We start from the raw sequence: 18,805 nt of genomic DNA, 5'->3' as shown, positions 1-18,805 counted from the left end.
CCAGTAGTAAGAAGGGGTGCAGAATCTGAGCAGCAGTGCTGTGTGGGCTTGAGCCAAACTTACCTTCCTCTTCCTGTGCCTGTGGCTGACCCCATGAGGAAACAAGGCTTAAAGTACGACCCAGCTATTGTCCTGATAGCACCTAGCCTAGTCTAGATAGTCAATAACTTGAAGTCTGAAAGTAATATGGCTCAGTTGTTTACTTAACAGCCACCAGAAAACAGTAAGACCAACCCTTGCCCAATGGATTTTCAAAAAATGGGCCAGGAACTTGTTCCCTGCACTAGTATCCCTCATTCAGATCAGAATGGGAAAAGGCATCCTAAAAAAAAAGGTTAGACCTCTAGAATATGCTTTTAAGTAATTGGTGGGAAGAGTGTGTGTGTAAGGTGCTATAACAAAGTACCACAGATTGGGGGCGGGAGGTGCATCAACAACAAATGTATCAGTTTACAATTCCGGAGGCCGGAAGTCCAAGGTCAAGGTGTCAGATAGGTTTGGCCCCTTCTGAGGCTGTGTTGGAGAATCTTTTCCATCCCTATCCTCCTGGCTTCTGGTGGTTTGCTGGCAATCCTTTCTGTCCCTTGGCTTGTAGTCATATCGCTCTAATTTCTGCCTTCCTCTTCAAATGGTGTCCCTGTGTGTCCACATTTATCCTTTTTATTAAAAGAAATTTTTTTTTTTTTTTTGGAGAGGGGGAGAGAGATAGAAACATCTATGAGAGAGAACATTGATTGGCCACCTCCTGAATGCCCCCCACTAGGGAGTGGGCCCACAACCTGGGCATGTGCCCTGACCAGGAACTGAACCGGCAACTTCTTGGAGTAAGGGTTGATGCTCAATCACTGAGCCACACTGGCCGGGCCAAATTTACCCTTTTTATAAGGACACAAGCCATTTTGGGTTAGGGCCCACCCTAATGACCTCATCTTGACTCTATCATCTTCAAAGACCCTATTTCCAAATAAGGTCACATTCACAGGTACTGGAAGTTAGAAGGTCCTTTCCCTTTCCTTTAAAAAAAATTTTTTTAATTGATTTTTAGGGAGAGAGAGGTCGGGAGAGGGAGATAGAGATAGAAACATCAGTGAGAGAGAACATTGATTGACCACCTCCTTCGTGCCCCCCACTGGGGATTGGGCCCACAGCCTGGGCATATGTCTTGACTAGGAATCAAACTGGCGACCTCTTGGTGCATGGATCGACACTCCACCACGGAGCTACACCAGCCAGGCTCTTTCCTTTTTATTTTTCTTTTGGCAAGGAGGAGAAATAGTTAATCCATGACAGTATGTAAGGGAAGAGATGGAACAAAAAGATTGGCTGTGAGAACTGTGGACGCTGGCATATATGGCTTCATCTTATGCCCTGTTTGCTGTTGCCTTTGTTTGAAAATCTCTATAGTAAAAAGCCATTTTCAAAAAAGAGAGAGAGAGAGATGGGCCTGGCTGGTGTGGCTCAGTGGATTTGATTGAGCATCGTCCCATGGACTGAGGTCCCAGTTTAATTCCTGGTTAGGGCACATGCCTGGGTTGTGGGCTCAATCCCCAGTAGGGGACATGCAGGAGGCAGCTGATTAATGTTTCTCTCTCACATCAGTGTTTATGTTTTGCCTCCCTCTCTAAAATATCAATAAAAACATTTAAATAAATGCATAAAATAAAAATTAAAAAAGAGATGGGCCCTGGCCAGTTTGGCTCAGCAGTTCGAGTGTCGGCCTGCAGATCAAAGAGTGAAGGGTTCAATTCTGGTCAAGGCCATGTACATTGGTTGCAGTTTGATCCCTGGCCTTGGTCAGGGTCGTGCGGAAGGCAATCAATTATTGATGTATCTCTCTCATACTGATGTTTCTCCCTCCCTCCTGCTCTATCTGAAAATCAATGGAAAAATATCCTCAGGTAAGGATTAAAAAATAATAGTAATTTACAAAAATAGATGGGTGAAGACATTTCTTCAAGGGGAGCTGTTGCTACCTGCAAGTCCCCATCCCACCCTCTAGGGACAGAGCTAACCCAGAGCCCAGAGAGGGAGGGGACTTAACAGCTTTTGGAAAGTGTCCTTTGTAAAGGCTGCCCTGGACAGGCTGATTCAGACTAGGAAAGCTGGGATCTGACTCCTGGGGAATCCAGAGGGCAAGAGGCAGGTAGCTCTGATGGTGGAGACAGAGGGTCTGTTTATTGATGTTCAGTTTATCTAGAAACTCCCTGGGAGGGACGAGGCGGTAGGACCAGATCCCAGGGCAGGGGCTGGAAAAAGCCATAACAAATGCTCCAACCCAGCAAAGAGGTCTCCAGGAAAAAGGAAACCTCAGAACTCCTCAAAACACAAATCCACCAGGGGGTGCCACTTGAACACACTGTTCTGACATCCAAAGAGGGCAAAGCCATCAGCCAAGGAGGAACTGCCCTGTTCCCTGTCCCTTCCTCCGTGCATCTGGGCAGGAAGGACCCAGAGGCTGGTGAGAGGGGGCAAGGTAGGCAGAAAGAAGGTCAATGGCAAAGGGACCAAGCCCTTCTTCCCCATTGAGGCCTTCAGCCTGAAGAGGCCTGACCCCGAGACACCCATCAGACACCAAGTCAAGTTTAGAGATTTGAATGTAATGATGATCTGGGCCTGAATCCCAGGCAGAATTCTCAGCCAGGATAGGGCAAGATTCCACTACAGAATAAAGCAGTGGAGGGAAAAGCAAAGTTGTTTTGATGATATCCAAACTTCATGGATTTTTCCTTTACAAGGTAGGGCCACTAGGGGAGCTGTAATGCTAGTGTGAACAAGAACCTAAAGGAGAAAGCACGTATTTCTTCCTAGAAGTGTGAGGTGGGATTCTCAGAGCTGAGTCCTAAAGAAACAGTAAATACTACTATATGTTCTCACCCTGTACTTGGCTGTGCCAAGCACTGCACACGAATTGTCTTATTGAAATCTCACATCCACCCATTTAGGTATGTGTTATTGTCTAATTCTATAGCTGAGGCCGTTAAGGTGCAATAAGGGGAAGTGGCTTGTTTAATGTCACAGCTTATGACAGGTACTCTAGCACTGTGACCAACCACATCCCCTTGCCCCTTGCTGTCCTGTGCACACTCCCAGCTTCCTATGCTGCAAGACCATGCTGGGCTTGTATACCGGGAAGTCAGGACTGGGGAACCACAATGAGATACCACTTCCCACTAAGAATGATGGCAATATTAGTAATAATAAAATAGAAAATAAGTATTGGCAAGGATGTGGGAAAATGGAAACCCTTGAACCCTTATGCTGGTGGGAATGTAAAATGGTGCAGCCACTGGCATAGTGTGGCAGTCCCTAAGAAGTTAAATATGGAATTACTATGTGACCCCAAATGCCACTTCTAGGTATATACCTCAAGGAACAAAACATGTTCATATAAAACACTACATGGCCCGTCCAATGTGGCTTAGTGATTGAGTGACATGAATGAATCTTTATGGTAAATATTCCAAACATCACGCTGAGTGAAAAAAGTCAGACACCTTAAAGGCCAAATATTATTTAATTCCATTTATATGAAATGACCAGAATATTCAAATCCATAAAGAAAGAAAGTACATTAGTGGTTGCTAGAAGCTAGGCATAGGAGGGATGGGAGGTACTAGGTTTTATTTGGGGGTGATGGAAATATTCTGGAATTAAATAGTGGTTACATTTGTATAAGATAGTGAATATACTAGAAAGCCCTTAAAAGGCAAAAACGTGAATTTTATGTTATGTGAATTTCTCAATTTCATCACTACCTGAAAATTATATCTGCAACACCATGTTCATTATTTATAGTAGCCAAGATGAACAGCCTAAGTGTCCATGATGGATGAATGGATAAAGAAGATGTGGTTTGCCCGGCTGGTGTGGCTCAGTGGTTGAGCATCGACCCATGCACCAAGAGGTCACCAGTTCGATTCCTGGTCACAGCACATGCCCAGGTTGTGGGCCCAATCCCCAGTGAGGGGCGTGCAGGGGTGGCCAGTCAATGTTCTCTCTCGATGTTTCTATCTCTCCCTCTCCCTTCTTCTTTCTCTAAAACCAATAAAGAAAAAAAAAAAAGATGTGGTTTCCTCTGTTGGTTGGTGCGTCATCCCGTGCACTGGAAGGTTGCAGGTTCAGTTCTTGTTCAGGGTATATTCTTAGGTTGTAGATTTGATCCCAGGCTGGGGAGGCAACCAATCGATGTATTTCTCTCACATTGATGTTTCTCTCTCTCTCATTAATAAAAATTTTGAAAAGATAAGTCTTGGGGAAATAATGTACAGTGACTTAAAATTATGTATATATATAACTAATAAAAATTATATATGTTATATGTAATATGTATATATATATGTATATATGAAGTATTGGGATTTGACATTCCTGAAGCAGACTTTACCCAATGAGGCAAAGACTGGTGGAGTCTACCTATCACCAAAAGTTCTCCAGTGAAATGAACTCCAGTTGCCCCCAAAGGGGAAATCCACTAATGCTCACTTTTGCTGTATCCCTTCCCTGATTTTCCCTGCCCCAGGTATTCCCTGGGATCACCTCCCAGATAAACTACCTGCATGTCAACCTTGTGAGTGAAATTCTCTGGGAACCTTTTGTAAAAGTGGTGGGAAGGGAATTCTGGGCTGGAAGAACAGCATGTGAAGAATGTTCAGAGACAAGTTATTCAAGTATATATCAATCACCTGCTAAAATGACCATTCATTGATCATTCATTTATTTAGGTTCTGGGGTGCACAGGGTCCCTGCCTTTCTGTAGTTCACAGAAATGGAGGTCACAGACAATCAAATAAATCAAAAGAATTTCAGCAAGTGAATAAAGTTTCAGAATGAATCCATTAGGGCAAGGAACAGGGAGTGAACAAGATATGGCCCAGTATCAGGATGGGGGTCATTCAGGAAAGTTTTTGGGGGGTGGCTCAGGCCATAAGAAAATAGGGACAGCCCTGGCCGGTTTGGTTCAGCGATTAGAGCATCCGCCTGCGGTCCGGAGAGACCCGGGTTCGGTTCCCGCTAAGGGCATGTACCTCAGTTGCAGTTTGTCCCCAGCCCTGGTTGGTCGTGCGGGTGGCAGCCACTCGATGTGTCCTTTTCACATCGATGTTTCCCTCTCTCTCTTCCTCTCTCTCCCTCCCACTCTATCTGTGCAAAAAATGGAAAAATGTCCTCGGGTGAGGATTAAAAAAAAAAAAAGAGTTAAAAAAAAAGAAAATAGGGACAGGCCATGTCAGGGATAAGAAAAGAGCATTCAGGTGGAGGAAACTGCAAGGTGCTCAGAGTGAGGGAGGAGCAAGCGTAATGCCATGGAGTGAGGCATAGATACTTCTGCCCTGGGCTAATTCCTTGGCCTGCCTGAGACTGCTTGGCACTCTGGAGGAAGCCCTGCCTTTCCTGGAGATTGCAGCAAAGGGTTAGGGACCATGTGCTTCCCTTTGCCTTGAAAAAAACACAAAGGGAGCCCTGGCCTGTTTGCTCAGTGGTTAGAGCGTCGGCCTGCGGTCCAGAGAGACCCGGGTTCGGTTCCCGCTAAGGGCGCGTACCTTGGTTGCAGGGTTGTGCAGGTGGCAACCACTTGATGTGTCCCTTTCACGTCGACGTTTCTCTTTCTCTCTTCCTCCCACTCTATCCACTCTATCTAAACAAAACATGGAAAAATGTCCTCGGTGAGGATTAAAAAAAAAAACAACACAAAGGGAGTGTGAGATGGGAAGGTGCATGCTCCTCCTGCCAACCTGTCCCCCATTGTCATCCCATCCTCACTCAGGAAATGGCCCTTAGAGTGTCGGAGCAGGACCCCAAGGAGTCATCTTTGATTCTGCCCTGCTCCCAATGTTCTATCATGTCCTATCCACTCTGCTGCCAAAACAGATGCCAAATTGGACCATTTCTCCAATGCCACTGCCTAGTCATTACTTACCTGACCTAAAGCAGTCACCTCTCCTATCTGTCTTCTACCTTATCTTCCCACTCCCTGACTGGAGCTCCTGCAGTCTCAGGAGGGTGCCGATAAACACCTGAGTCGGGGTAGCCTGTCCTTCCTCTGCTCAGAATCCTCCATGGCTCCCACCTCACTTAGGGAGAAAAAGCCAAAATCCCCCTATCCCACAGCTGACAAGTGCAGGCATCCTCTTCCCTACACCCTCCCTGCCCTCCTCTCCTTCAACTGTCCTCCTTCTTCACTGCAATCCAGACACACTGGCTTCCTGACTGTTCCTGAAGGAAGTTACTACCTCAGGGCCTTTGCACATTCAGTGTTTTGTTTTGTTTTTTGTTTTTCTTATTTATTGATTTGAGAGAGAGAGAGAGGAAGTGAGAGGGAGAGAGATAGAAACATCGATGAGAGAGAACATCGACTGGCTGCCTCCTATATGCCCCACACTGGGGATTGGCCCACAACCTGGGCATGTGTCCTGACGGGGAATCAAACAGTTGACCTCTTGGTGCATGGGTAGACACTCAACTACTGAGCCATACCGGCCATACCATTCAGTGTTCTTTGACACATTACCTTCTTCATATTATCACTGCTCCCACCTCTTCTCCCTCTGGTCTTTGCTCATATGTCACCTTCTCAGTCTTTACTCTATTTAAAAGTGTATTAACCCTCATATTTTTTCCCTTTCCCCGCTTTATTTTTCTCCTTAGCACTAATAACAAGCTAACCCTTTATTTTTTGTTTCTTGTCTGTCGCCCCCAATAATACCATCTCAGCATGATGGCAGAGATTTTCGTCCTGTTTGTTGTGTCCCCAGCACCTGGAATGATGCCTCGTACAAACAGGCGTTCAATCATCAGTTCCCAGCAGTGTGGAGAGAGAGAATGAAGAACGCTTTACTGGCTGCAGTGGGTAGCTGGGCCGCGCAGGGGAGCTAGCGGCCCGTGCCCTTGGATTCAAAGCTAAGGAACCCCGCGATTCGAGACTGAGAAAAATCCTTCGGAAAATAACACCCCGCGCAGGATTTTCCCAGACCCTCCAAGGGGCAGGGACGTCCCAGGTCCCCACTCTGCACCTTTACCCAGGCAACTTAGCACCCTCCACCCCTCAGTGAAATATCCCCGTGGAAATTCCTTAGGAACCATCGGGGCGGGGGAGGGATGACGTTTCTGGATGACAAGGGGCTGGCAACCTCTTGCCTCGGAGGAAGGGCGGGGGCATCCCCCGGGCCCCCTCCCTTCCCCTTCTGCTGGGCGAACCCCTGGCCCCTTAGAGGTCTCCATGGCGACGCGGCGCGCGCCCCACAACAGGAAGGCTTGGGCGGTGTGACTTGGCGCGTTCGGAGACCCCAGAGTCTCTAGCCGCGACGTAGTGGATGATAAGTCTTGGGGTCACACGCACAGGCTGTGACCTCGGGACTCGAGGACGTGGGGGCAGCCTGTAGACGCGACGCGGGGCTTCACAACGCCCCCATCGCGCTACTGGGACTAGCCCGGACAAATTCCTTAAAATATTTAGTGCTACCTCCCTCGGTTCGAGTTTCGGGGTGGACAAAAGTTTGAACGCGCCCTCTCTCCTCCCCACTTCGGGGCCTAGGAGCTACCTCAGTTTCCCTTGGAAAGGCAAGGGCTCGAGCACCTCTCCTCCCCACTTTAGGTCTGCTACCTCAGTTTCCCCGTGGAGCATAGGATCCGCAGCGGGAGCTCCGCGCGCTAGGACCACGCGACTTCCTTCCCCTTTCTTGAAGCTGTAAAGACGTCCCCGCGGCCAAGGCCGAAAGGAGAAGCGACGCCTCGGGAGTGGGGGCGCCCATCGGTGGGGGAATGCGGTTCGTGTCGACAACGCGTGTTCTCACCGACCATGGTCGCGGGCTTCTTGAGCCCACTCCGGCTGCTTCTTGGGAAAACTTGGTGCCAGCTAGGCGGAGGCATGCCCCTTGGGGGAGGGACACCCTTGATGGAGAGTTCCCCAGCGATGGGACCCCACCCCAGCGAGGGATCGTCCACTCGGTTCAAGGGGCCTGCAGGGGGAGTCAAATCCCCTCACAGCTCAGAGCCTCAGTTTATCCCTCTCTGGAATGGGCACAGCAACAGCTCCTAATACTCGAGGATAGCGTAAGGGCTCTCCAGTGTAAACACAGAATCAAAATGAACCCTGCCCCGGGACAGGACCCCTATGGCCAGGAGCAGCCTCTGGATCGCTACCACCATTGTGGCTTCGTTGCTTCAATTTGGGAAATCTCCAGAGACCAGTTAGTGGGACACTGTCAATCCGGAAATGCCAGAACCCTCGTTCGGGAGGAGAAGCCGCGAGGTTTCCCGGAAGACAGCACCGCCCCTCAGCCCCCCGCGGCCGGCCGCTATAAAAGGACCTGCGCGCTCTTGGCGCGCAGTCCGCGCCTGAAACGTCCGCAGCTCTAGGTTTCTGGGTTCTTACCTGGGTCGCTATGATTCCCATCGCCACCCGACCCCCGCTGCCAGCGCTCCTAGCCCTGCTCGGGGCTCTGCTCCCAGGTGAGTTGAGGAGGGGGACTGTCTTCTAGCGCCCGGGATCCCGCTGCGCCCTAGGCGCGGTTTGGGGGACCGGCTGCCGACAAGGTCTTTGGTATTTAGGTAGTTGTTTAGGGGAAGTTGGGACTAGAGCCACTCATTGAAAGTCATCCACCAAACCCTAGCCAGGTAGTTTGGCTCAGCGGTTAGAGCGTCAGCCTGCGGTCCAGAGAGACCCGGGTTCGGTTCCCGCTAGTTTGTCCCCGGCCCTGGATGGGTCGTGCGGGTGGTAGCCACTCGATGTGTCCCTTTCACGTCGATGTTTTACTCTCTCTTCCTCTCTCTCCCTCCCACTCTGTCTGAACAAAAAGTGGAAAAATGTCCTGGGTGAGGATAAAAAAAAAAAGAAAGAAAGAAAGTCAACTGCCATGGGTTTGAATCTAGAACCTGCATCCGCTCAATGTGTGACCTGGGGCTATAGGTTGATCCTCCCGAAGCCTCAGTTTCTCAGCTGTGAAATGGAAAATATAATGTAATTGTGGCCACTTTGCCTTGGTGGTGTCCCGACCCAGCACAGCAGTCAGCTGATATGGGACGGGGTTACCCTCTGAGCAGGCTGGGGACCCACACCCCCACGCATATTTGTTCCTCCTTTCCTGCTCTTGGGGAAGTCCAGACCTGCTTCTGCTCAGGGGAATTCCAGGTCTGACTTGCCCAAGGACCAGAGACTGAGAAGTAAGATTCCCCAGTACTCCTCCACAAAATCCAGAGAGAAGGGAGAAGGAAGACAGAGAATCTCAGTGGGGAGCAGGAGAGTAGAAGATGGACACCATGGTTCCCAACTCCACAAAACATTCAATGCAGACTGCAGTCCACGTTCTACTGCTTTCTGAGTAACATCACCTTGCCAGGCTTCACCATTTTCCTCTGTGAAGTGGAAATGATCCCAGGATCATCTTCCGAGAGCTGTTTTTGTATCTCCCCTACCCCAAATAGAGTGGGCCCAAAGCTGAGGGGCAGGAATATTTGGGCGTATGGTAGGAGGGAGAGGTTCAGACAGACATTTTTTCAGCTTTGGAGGCACCAGGGTCTGAGGGAGCTAACACAATCCTTCTCCTTACCTGTGGCTACTTGCTCCCTGCCCTGTCCTAGGAGTTACTTTCATTAGCAGGGTTGGGGGCACTATACTTACCCACCTTACAGATGGGAAAATTGAGGCCAGAGAGGAGAGACTAGTTGTCAAAGAGAGTGAGGAACCAGCCTGATTAGAACCCCTCTATCCCCAGAGGGCTGCCCCGCTACCTGACCTCTTGGGAGTGAGGACACTGATGCTTAACTCCTCCAATGGCTCCCCATTACCCTCAGAATGAAAAACATTTGCCCAGCTGCTGAGGCTCAGTGGATTAAGCGATGTCCCATGCACCAAGAGGTCACTGGTTCGAATCCCTGTCAGGGCACCTGTCAGCGCATTGTGGGTTCATTCCCCAGTTGGGGGTATGCAGGAGGCAGCTAATCAATGTTTCTCTCTCATCAATGTTTCTGTCTCTCTCCTTCTCCCTTCCTCTCTCTGAAATAAATAAAAAACATATTAAGAAACAGAAAAACACATCCTTGGCATGGTTTACACTGCCTGCATGATTTTCCTGACCTCATTTCCCCCAACTCTTCCCTTATGCTGACTCGGCTCCAGACACCCTGCCCCTGGACATTGCACTTGAAACTCATTTCCCTTTTCTCTGGATGGCCCTTCTCATCATTCATATCTCTGCTCATACATTACCCTATCACCAAGGCACTGTTCTATCACTCAGTTTTTCTTTTGTCAGAGCTCTTATTAACATCAGTTATTGCCCTGGCCGGTTTGGCTCGGCGATTGGAGCATTGACCTGTGGAGCAGAGAGTCCCGGGTTTGGTTTCCGCTAGGGGCAAGTACCAAAAAATTTTTTAAAAAGCCCTGGCCGGTTTGGCTCAGCGGTTAGAGCGTCGGCCTGCAGTCCAGAGAGACCCGGGTTCGGTTCCTGCTAAGGGCACATACCTTGTTTGCAGTTTGTCCCCGGCCCTGGTTGGGTTGTGAGGGTGGCAACCATTCGATGTGTCCCTTTCACGTCGATGTTTCTCTCTCTCTCTCTCTCTCTCTCTCTCTCTCCCACTCTATCTGAACAAAATATCAAAGAAAAAAAAAAGAATAAAAAATTAAAAAAAAAAAACACCAAACAAGACCAAAACATCAGTTATTAATTATCTTGTTTGCTCATGAATTTTGCTATCTCCCAAACTGGCGACAAAGTTCTGTCTTGTTCAGGGCTGTGCCCCCAGGAATCTTGATGAATCCAATTTGTAGTGCCTTTCTCCTCTTCACATTAAAAAAAAATTTTTTTTTCTTTATTGCTTTTAGAGAGAGAGAAAGGTAGAAGGAGAGAGAGAAATTGAACTAGCCACTTCTTGGTGCATGTGTCGATGCTCAAACACAGCCACACCAGCTGGGCTCCTCTTCACATTTTTGTTCCAGGTCCTGGAGGTGCCCAAACATCAGTGCACCCCAAAGAAGCCATCATACCCCAAGGAGGCTCCGTGTGGGTGAATTGCAGTGCCTCCTGTGATCAACATGCAGACTTGGGTCTGGAGACTCATTTGACTAAGAAGCAAGTGGCCAGTGGGTTCAACTGGGTGACCTATGAACTTAGTGGCATAGAAGAAGACAGCTCTTCAATATGCTTCGCAAACTGTCGCTCTGTGCAGACAGAAGCTTCAATGTCTCTCACTGTGTACTGTGAGTGGTTGGGCCCAGGGGCTGGACTAGGCATGCTGGGTGGGGGAGCGGGGCAGGGGAGTCCACAATAGGCTGGGACTGCCTTTGAAGTTTGGTAGCGGGGCCAGGGAGGGTCTCACTGAAGGGCAGGTGGTCACCATCTTCAGAAAGCCTCCTTGTCATTTGAAACCCCTCCTTGAACTTCCTTGGGTATAGTTAAGAGTATTAACAGGGATTCAGCATGTTTGAGAATGCTGGCTCTATAGGGCTCTGACAAGGCCCTAGATCTAACACTTTTTTTTTTTTTTTGGTTAATCCTCACCTGAGGATATTTTTCCCATTGATTTTTAGAGTGGAAGGGAGGGAAGAGGGGGGGAGAGAGAGAGAGAAAATTCATTTGAAAGAGACATATCGATCGGTTGCCTCCCACACAACCCTGACTAGGGCCGGGGATTGAATGTGCAACCTAGGTACTTGCCCTTGACTGGGAATTGAACCCAAGACCCTTCGATGCTTGGGCCATCACTCTAACCACTGAGCCACATGGGAAGGCCTGATTTTTTTTTAAAAGATGCAAATTAAAACTAGCCCTGGCCAGTGGAAAGAATTGATAACAAATGACACATGCACGTGTTCTTTGATACAGAAACCCTACTCCTGGGAGTTGGGCTTACATGGGTTTACATGTGTCCCTGCCCAGAGAACTGGGCATGGGGTAGGATTATTCACTGCAGCTTTTTTGGGAGGGCAAAAGTTTGCAAGCCACTCAGATGTTGGGGGCTGGGAGATAAAATGTGTTTTGAGCCCTGGCTGGTTTGGCTCAGCGGTTGGAGTGTCGACCTGCAGACCAGAGGGTCCTGGGTTCGGTTCCCGCTAGGGGCACGTACCAAGAAAAACAAATGTGTTTTGACTATACAATGGAATAGGGAGATAAACTGGTTTGACTATACAGTGGAATAGTATGAAACTGTGAACAAGAATGAGGAAGTTCTTTGTATCCCCAAAAGAGTGTGCTTTAAGGGTCTAGAAAGGTCAAGTTCAAAAGAAGTAAGGTATGCCCAGAATGAGTAGCATGCCATCTCAGGTGTTAGGGAGTGGCAGGAGTAGGGTGAAGGAGGTTGTGTTTACTGAAAAAAAGGACCATATTATCTGGGGCAGCGGGGAGGGGAGGGGCTCCAGGAGAGGGCAGGGGTGATTTTTTTTCTTCTTGTGCCATTTTTTTTTAAACCTTTGGGCATTTTGAACTGTGATAATGAGTTACTATAACTATAGGCAATAATTCAAATTAGAACAAAACAAACCAGGAAGGAAGGGAGGGAGGGAGGGAGGAAGGAAGGAAGGAAACTGACCAACTGGCTTTGAGATTAGACAGCCTTGGGTTCCAGTCCCAACATGGTCCTTACTAACTGGGTGACTGTGGGGGACATGGCTTCTTGATTGACTGTCACATGAGACCTCCTGGGATGGGTATAAGGACAGAGTGAGGCGTGAAGGACTTTCCATCTTTATGGTGTCCAGGGGAGGAAGTCTTTGGGCAAATATAAACTTTGCTTCTGATTTGGAGGATATTTGAGCAGATGCTAGCCAGGTGAGGGAAGTCCCCAAACATTCCCAGTGGCTTCTGAAAACCCCAGGGAAACTCCCTGGAAGGCCCTTCCACAGCTCAGCCTGGTATTTGAAAGCCCAGCACTTCAGATGTGAGGCCTGGCTCGGCCACTTTCTCCCTCTGTGATCCTGGGCACCAGACTTTGCCTTAGTTTCCACCTCTGTGAAATGGAGCAGATAGCTGGCACACAGTAGCAGGGGTGGCATCTAGGAGACACTCTGACTTAGTCCTGCCCCCCACCCCCACCCTTAGCATAAAGATGAGGCATATCCCTGAGTGGCTAAGCTTTCTCAAGAAAGATTAGAGTTGTGATGACTGCAGGAGGTGACCCCTAACTGGGCCTTTAAGGGTGCATAGGAGTTGGTCGACAGACATTCTGGGCAGAGAGAACAGCCTGAAAAGATTTGGAGTGGGGAAACATGCTGATCTGGGGTTGGAAGGGCAGGAGGGGCTGGACATTGACAGATTTGTGAGGCTGGAGCAGAGGTTGGCAGGTCCTTAAATAACAGGCTGAAGAGTTAGGACCTTCTCCTCAGGGTGAAAGGGAGCCACACTTCCGAGGTGTATGAGCAGGCCAGGGATCTAGACAGCAGAAGGCGTCTAGACTTGTGGGAAGCCAGAGAACACTTGGCTGAGGGCCTTGTCCAGTCCACACATGTTGTGTGTGCAATGGCTGCTTTAGGAAGGGAAGGGCAGGCATTTGAAGAGCAGAGTGACTAGGACTTGGTGAAAGTGGGGAGTCAAGGAGAGGTACGGGCAAAGACTTCTTCTGTCAGTTTGGCTTTCAGGGCAAAGAGCTGGGCTTGGAGATGTGGGGGCTGAGGTTCAAGGGGGCCTCTAGCTCTACAAGTTGGGGTTTGCAGCAGATGATTAGATATTAAAGCTGGATGTCTGAGGGTTTTCTCAGCCTTTTTTTTTTTTTTTTTAACAGATTGGAAGTGTGCAATCCAATGAATTTTAGTGTTTATAGAGTTGTATAACCATCACCACAATCCAATTTTAGAACATTTTCTTTGCCCTAAAAGGAAACCTTATGCCCATTTACACTCATTCTCTCAACTTCTTTTTATTTATTTATTTATTTATTTTTAATTAATTTATTTTTGTTATAGATGTTCCTCCTTTTTCCCCACTGATTCCCCCCTCCCTCTCTTTCCCTGCCCTGTCCCCAGCTTTGTTGTCCATGTCCATTGTTCATGCATACATGCATATAAGTTCTGTGGTTTATCTCTCCCCCATCACTCCCTCTTCTGGGGATTGTCAGTCTGTACCCCACTTCCACGTCTATGGGACTACCCCATTCCTCAGACTGTTATGTTCATTATATTCCACAAATAAGTGAGATCATATGATACTTGTCTTTCTCTGTTTGGCTTGTTTTGCTTAGGATAATACTTTCCAGGTCCCTCCATGTCGTCTCAAAGGATAAGAGATCTTTCTTTCTTACAGCTGCAGAGTACTCCATTGTGTATATGAACCACAGCTTTTTTATCCATTCATCTACTGGTAGACATTTGGGCTGTTTCCAGATCTTAGCTATTGTAAATAGTGCTGCTACGAACATGGGGGTATATATATTCTTTCTGATTGGTGTTTCAGGCTTCTTAAGGTATATTCCTTCTCTCAACTTTTTAAATGGATTCATAATAGTCCTACCTCCAACAGCCCCACTGTACAGCTCAGGAAACTGAGGCTTCCTTTCTGTAGCCTCAGGGCTGGGACTGTTCCAGAGGTAAAGTTACAGCCCATAGCAAAGAAGCAGAAAAGCGAGGAACCAAACCCAAGTCCCTAACACTCTAACAGCTTTGCCAAGTGACATTTCAGGGCCTCTTTTTTGATAAATTAAAAAAGAATTTTTTTCTTTATTGATTTTAGAGAGGGAGGAAGGGAGAGGGAGAGAGAGATAGAAACATCGATGAGAGAGAACATCGATTGGCCACCTCCTGCTTGATTTGGCCTACAACCTGGGCATGCACCCTGACTGGTCCCTGACTGGGAATCGAACCAGCAACCTCTTGGTGCATGGGTCAACGATCAACCACTGAGCCACACCGGGCTCAGGGCCTCTTGAGAAAAGAACAGTGACTCAGAGCCCTCAAGATCCCTCCCTGGAGGGGAGGTCTCAGTGCTAAGTCATAGTTCACCAGGGCTCTACTGTAAATTTTCACTGGCAACCCAGGCTCATAATTCTATTACCTGGTGCAGAATGGAAACCCTGGTCTGCAAAAACCGAGTCCACAGGTTGTGTTTGCAGGGGCTATTCAGTATTGCATTTTGAGTGTCTGTGGGTTCTTACATTTTTAACATTTTGGGGGGTCACACAGCACATTCAGGAACTTTCTCTTAAAAGCAGGCTCCTGAAAGGCCTTGAATCAGTGCGTGTGGTTCAACCTTATTCTTTCTGTAAATATAGAGTGCTTACTGTGTGATAACATGACAGGAACAAAGCAGACAAAGATCCCTGCTCCCTCGGCTGACATTCCATGAGAGGAAATAGAAGAGAAACAAGTTCACTGAGTAGATGATCTTGTATGTTAGGGTGCTATAGAGAAAAATAAGGCCAAGATAGGAGAAGGGGGAGCAGAGGTCTTTTAAAAAACAATTTCTAGTAGACTGGGCAGCTGAAATTTACTATGTGTATTTCACCAGACACCTGATGATAGACTCTGGGGTTTTTCCACTTTTCACTCTTAGATGCTGCAGTGAATAAAGAATTATTTTGTCCCTTCACAACCAGTTGGGAACTGCTCACCAGTTTCCCCTGAAGTTCTTAATATTTCTGAATGACAGATGGTTTGTGGTATGTTTGGGGGAGAGAGTGGTGAGGTTCCCTGGCCCAGGGACGGTGCCCCTGCTGGTGGGTATCCTGTCCAGCTCACAGGATACTCTCTCTCCTCTCCCCCAGCGTTCCCAGAGCATGTGGAGCTGCAACCCCTGCCCCACTGGCAACCTGTGGGCGAAAACCTCACCCTACACTGCCAAGTGAAGGGGGGAAGGCCCCGGGCCCACCTCTCCGTGATGCTGCTCCGAGGGGAGGAATTGCTGACCCAGCAACCTGCAGTGGGGGAGCCTGCTGAGGTCATGACCACAGTGCTGGCAGGCAGAGATGACCACGGCACCGATTTCTTTTGCCGAACAGAACTGAACCTTCAGTCCCAAGGGCTGGGACTGTTCCAAAACAGCTCAGTCCCCAGGCAGCTCCGAACATTCGGTGAGGCATTGGGGAATCTGCAAGAGGATCGGCTCAGGCGGTATTCCCACTTGGGGTGTGGGGTTCCTGGGAAGGAGGGGTTCCTTGCCATGAGGGTACTGAGAAGATAGTGACCTAGATTACAAAGGCTTCTGCAAAGAACATGTTCTTGGCCACTGGGGTGGGGTATTGGGGATGGGGAGCCACAGGATCTTCTGTGAAGGCTGTGACCCAGGGTAAAGAATACGAGTGTCCTGAGTCAGAGATGACCCAGGTGGCAGTCTCCTAGGAAGAGGAGTTCCAGGTGATGGAATGAAAATGCCACAGAAAAGGGCTTCAGTCCCCCTCTGTTCACACCCACCCTCTCTGGCCAGTTCTGCCAAAGGTCCACCCACGTCTTACTGCCCCACGGATCATGGAAGTGGGCACACAGTGGCTGGTGAACTGCACCCTGGATGGGCTTTTCCCGGCCTCAGAGGCCCAGGTCCTCTTGGCACTGGAGGACCAGAGGCTGGAACCCACAGTCGAGTACAGCAAGGACTCCCTCTGGGCCACTGCCTGGGTCAAGGTGACCCCAGAGGAGAAAGGTATCCAGCATCTGACCTGTGCAGTGATTCTTGGAAACCAGACTCAGTGGACTCAGGAGAAGGTGACCATCTATAGTAAGTAGAGATAGGGTGGGGCTTCGCAGGGAGGTGTGGAACCAGAACTAGGGACAGGGTTCACTGTGTGTCCCTCCTCCAGGCTTCCCAGCCCCCAACCTGACGCTGAGCGAATCTGAGGTCCCTGAGGGGACTATGGTTAGTGTGGAGTGCAAGGCCCATGCTGGAGCTGTAGTGACGCTGAGTGGGGCCTCAGCTGGGACTCCAGCCCCGAGTGCCCAGTTCATGCTGAATGCCAGTGCTGAGGACAACGAGCGTACATTCTTGTGTTCCGCTGCCCTGGAGGTGGCTGGGAAGGTGCTGCACAAGAACAAGACCCAGACCCTCCTTGTCCTGTGTGAGTGGACCATGACCCCTAACCTCCAAGGCCCAGCCCTTAAAACCCCATGAGCTCCTATCTTATGGAGCCTATCCCCACCCCCACCCCGGGTTCCCTACCTAACTCCTCTAGTCCTGGGTGGTGAGGGGGGTTCTGGTCCCTGACCCCATCCTTCATCTTGCTATGTTTCTCCAGATGGCCCCCGACTAGACGAGAGAGATTGCCCAGGAAACTGGACTTGGGAGGAAGACTCCCAGCAGACCCTGAAGTGCCAGGCCTGGGGGAATCCAGTCCCCAAGCTGGACTGTCACCGGAAAGTGGATGGGGCTTTGTTGCCCATTGGGGACCTGAGGCGTGTCATGCGGAATATGTCAGGCACCTACATATGTAAGGCCACCAGCCGTCTTGGGGTGGTCAAGCGTGAAGTAGTTGTGAACGTGATCCGTGAGTATGTCAGTGTTTGGGGCTGGGCAGGGCAGGGGCAGTGAGCTTGGCTCAACCCCCACCTTCCTTTATTGTTCTCTTTACAGACCTCCAGAATAACATAGTCACCACGGTCATCATTTTGGTGGCGGTTCTAGTCATCAGCAGCATTGTGGGCATAGCAGCTTACCTCTATAACCGCCAGCGGAAAATCCGGGAGTACAAGCTACAGAAGGCCCAGGCGGCGGCTGCCATGAAGCTGAACACGCCACCTTGAGCCTGTCCCTGGACAGGGCCTCCACCCAAGGCAGTGATGCTGCATTGAACAGTGGCAGACATATACCATTCAGCAGCACCCACCTTCCTAGAATGCCAGAGGACAGGATAGAGGCCTCAGTCAGAATACAGACAGGAGATGGGGTTATGGCACCTGTACACTCAGGACTCCTAGGACTCACACCGGACCTGTAGCCAAAGGATTGAGCCAAGACTTGGGGGAAAGACTGTTAGTCTGACCTGGCATCCATAGCTTCATATTATGGAGATATATCTGACATGGGGATACCCATCTGAAAAACACCCCTACTGCATGTGCCAAGGTCCTACAGTACTAAGAGAGAAGTAGCCCTGCCCAGACACTGGCAGCATCAAAACACAAATTCCCACACTTCCTCTGACAGATGCCAGCTCTGGCAGTGCTGTCTACTGACTGGCCCCAGCTCTTGATGATGACATATTTATTCATTTTTTCTTTTACCAGATATTTATTAGTGCCTTTTATGTGGGGTAGAATGATAAACAAGATGAGCAGAAGTTCCTGCCCTCAGGAAGCTCAGTCTAATCTTATTCAGGGTTGTCAGGTACAGTTGTATTGGCTGTGCACTGCACAAGAGTGCCCTGCAAAAAGACCAAGTGGGGCCCTGACCAGTGTGGCTCAGTGATTAGAGTGTTGGCCTGTGCACGGAAGGGTCATGGGTTCAATTCCCAGTCAAAGGCATGTATCTGGGTTGCAGGTTCGATCCCTGGGGTGCATGCGGGAGGCAACTGATCAATGTGTCTCTCTCACATCCATGTCTCTCTCCCCCTCCCTCCCTTCCACCCTCTCTAAAAAAAAAAAAAAAAAAAAAAATCAAAAGACCAAGTAGGGTGGAATTTCCCACTCCACGGGGGCGGGGGTAAGGGGGGAGCGCTGACTGCTAGCTCCGGAAGTTTCTCCCTTGTGCTAATAAAGCTTTTTCATGAAGCCCAGCCTTGTGTGAGTTGAGGGGAGGTGTTATGTTCAGCTGGAGCCCTTTCTAGCTGCCCTACCACAGCCCTGTACTACATCCTTCCCCAAGAAAAGGCTGCTGTTCAAGACCCAATCCTACCCTGGCCAGTTTGGCTCAGTGGTTGAGCGTCGGCCTATGGGCCAGAGAGTCCTGGGTTCAGTTCCTAC

General features: G+C 49.2%; 1 protein-coding gene across 2 annotated transcripts; it reads left to right on the top strand.

Annotated features, from left to right (window-relative positions):
- The first annotated feature begins 8,317 nt into the window (after positions 1-8,317).
- On the top strand, positions 8,318-18,377 carry ICAM1 (intercellular adhesion molecule 1). 2 transcript variants are annotated; one of them, XM_036240526.1, is made up of 7 exons: positions 8,318-8,445; positions 10,931-11,191; positions 15,682-15,987; positions 16,341-16,628; positions 16,711-16,965; positions 17,143-17,391; positions 17,478-18,377. In XM_036240526.1, the coding sequence occupies exons 1-7, from the start codon at positions 8,379-8,381 to the stop codon at positions 17,645-17,647; spliced, it is 1,596 nt and encodes a 531-aa protein (XP_036096419.1). In that variant the 5' UTR covers positions 8,318-8,378; the 3' UTR covers positions 17,648-18,377. The 2 variants fall into 2 exon arrangements, with proteins under 2 accessions (XP_036096419.1, XP_036096420.1); XM_036240527.1 differs by having other exon boundaries at positions 8,340-8,445; positions 17,143-17,395.
- Positions 18,378-18,805: the final 428 nt, after the last annotated feature.

The sequence above is a fragment of the Molossus molossus genome, unplaced genomic scaffold, assembly GCF_014108415.1.
Source record: "Molossus molossus isolate mMolMol1 unplaced genomic scaffold, mMolMol1.p scaffold_m16_p_4, whole genome shotgun sequence".
Lineage (NCBI taxonomy): Eukaryota > Metazoa > Chordata > Mammalia > Chiroptera > Molossidae > Molossus > Molossus molossus.
This window is presented reverse-complemented; position numbering and strand designations above follow the sequence as displayed.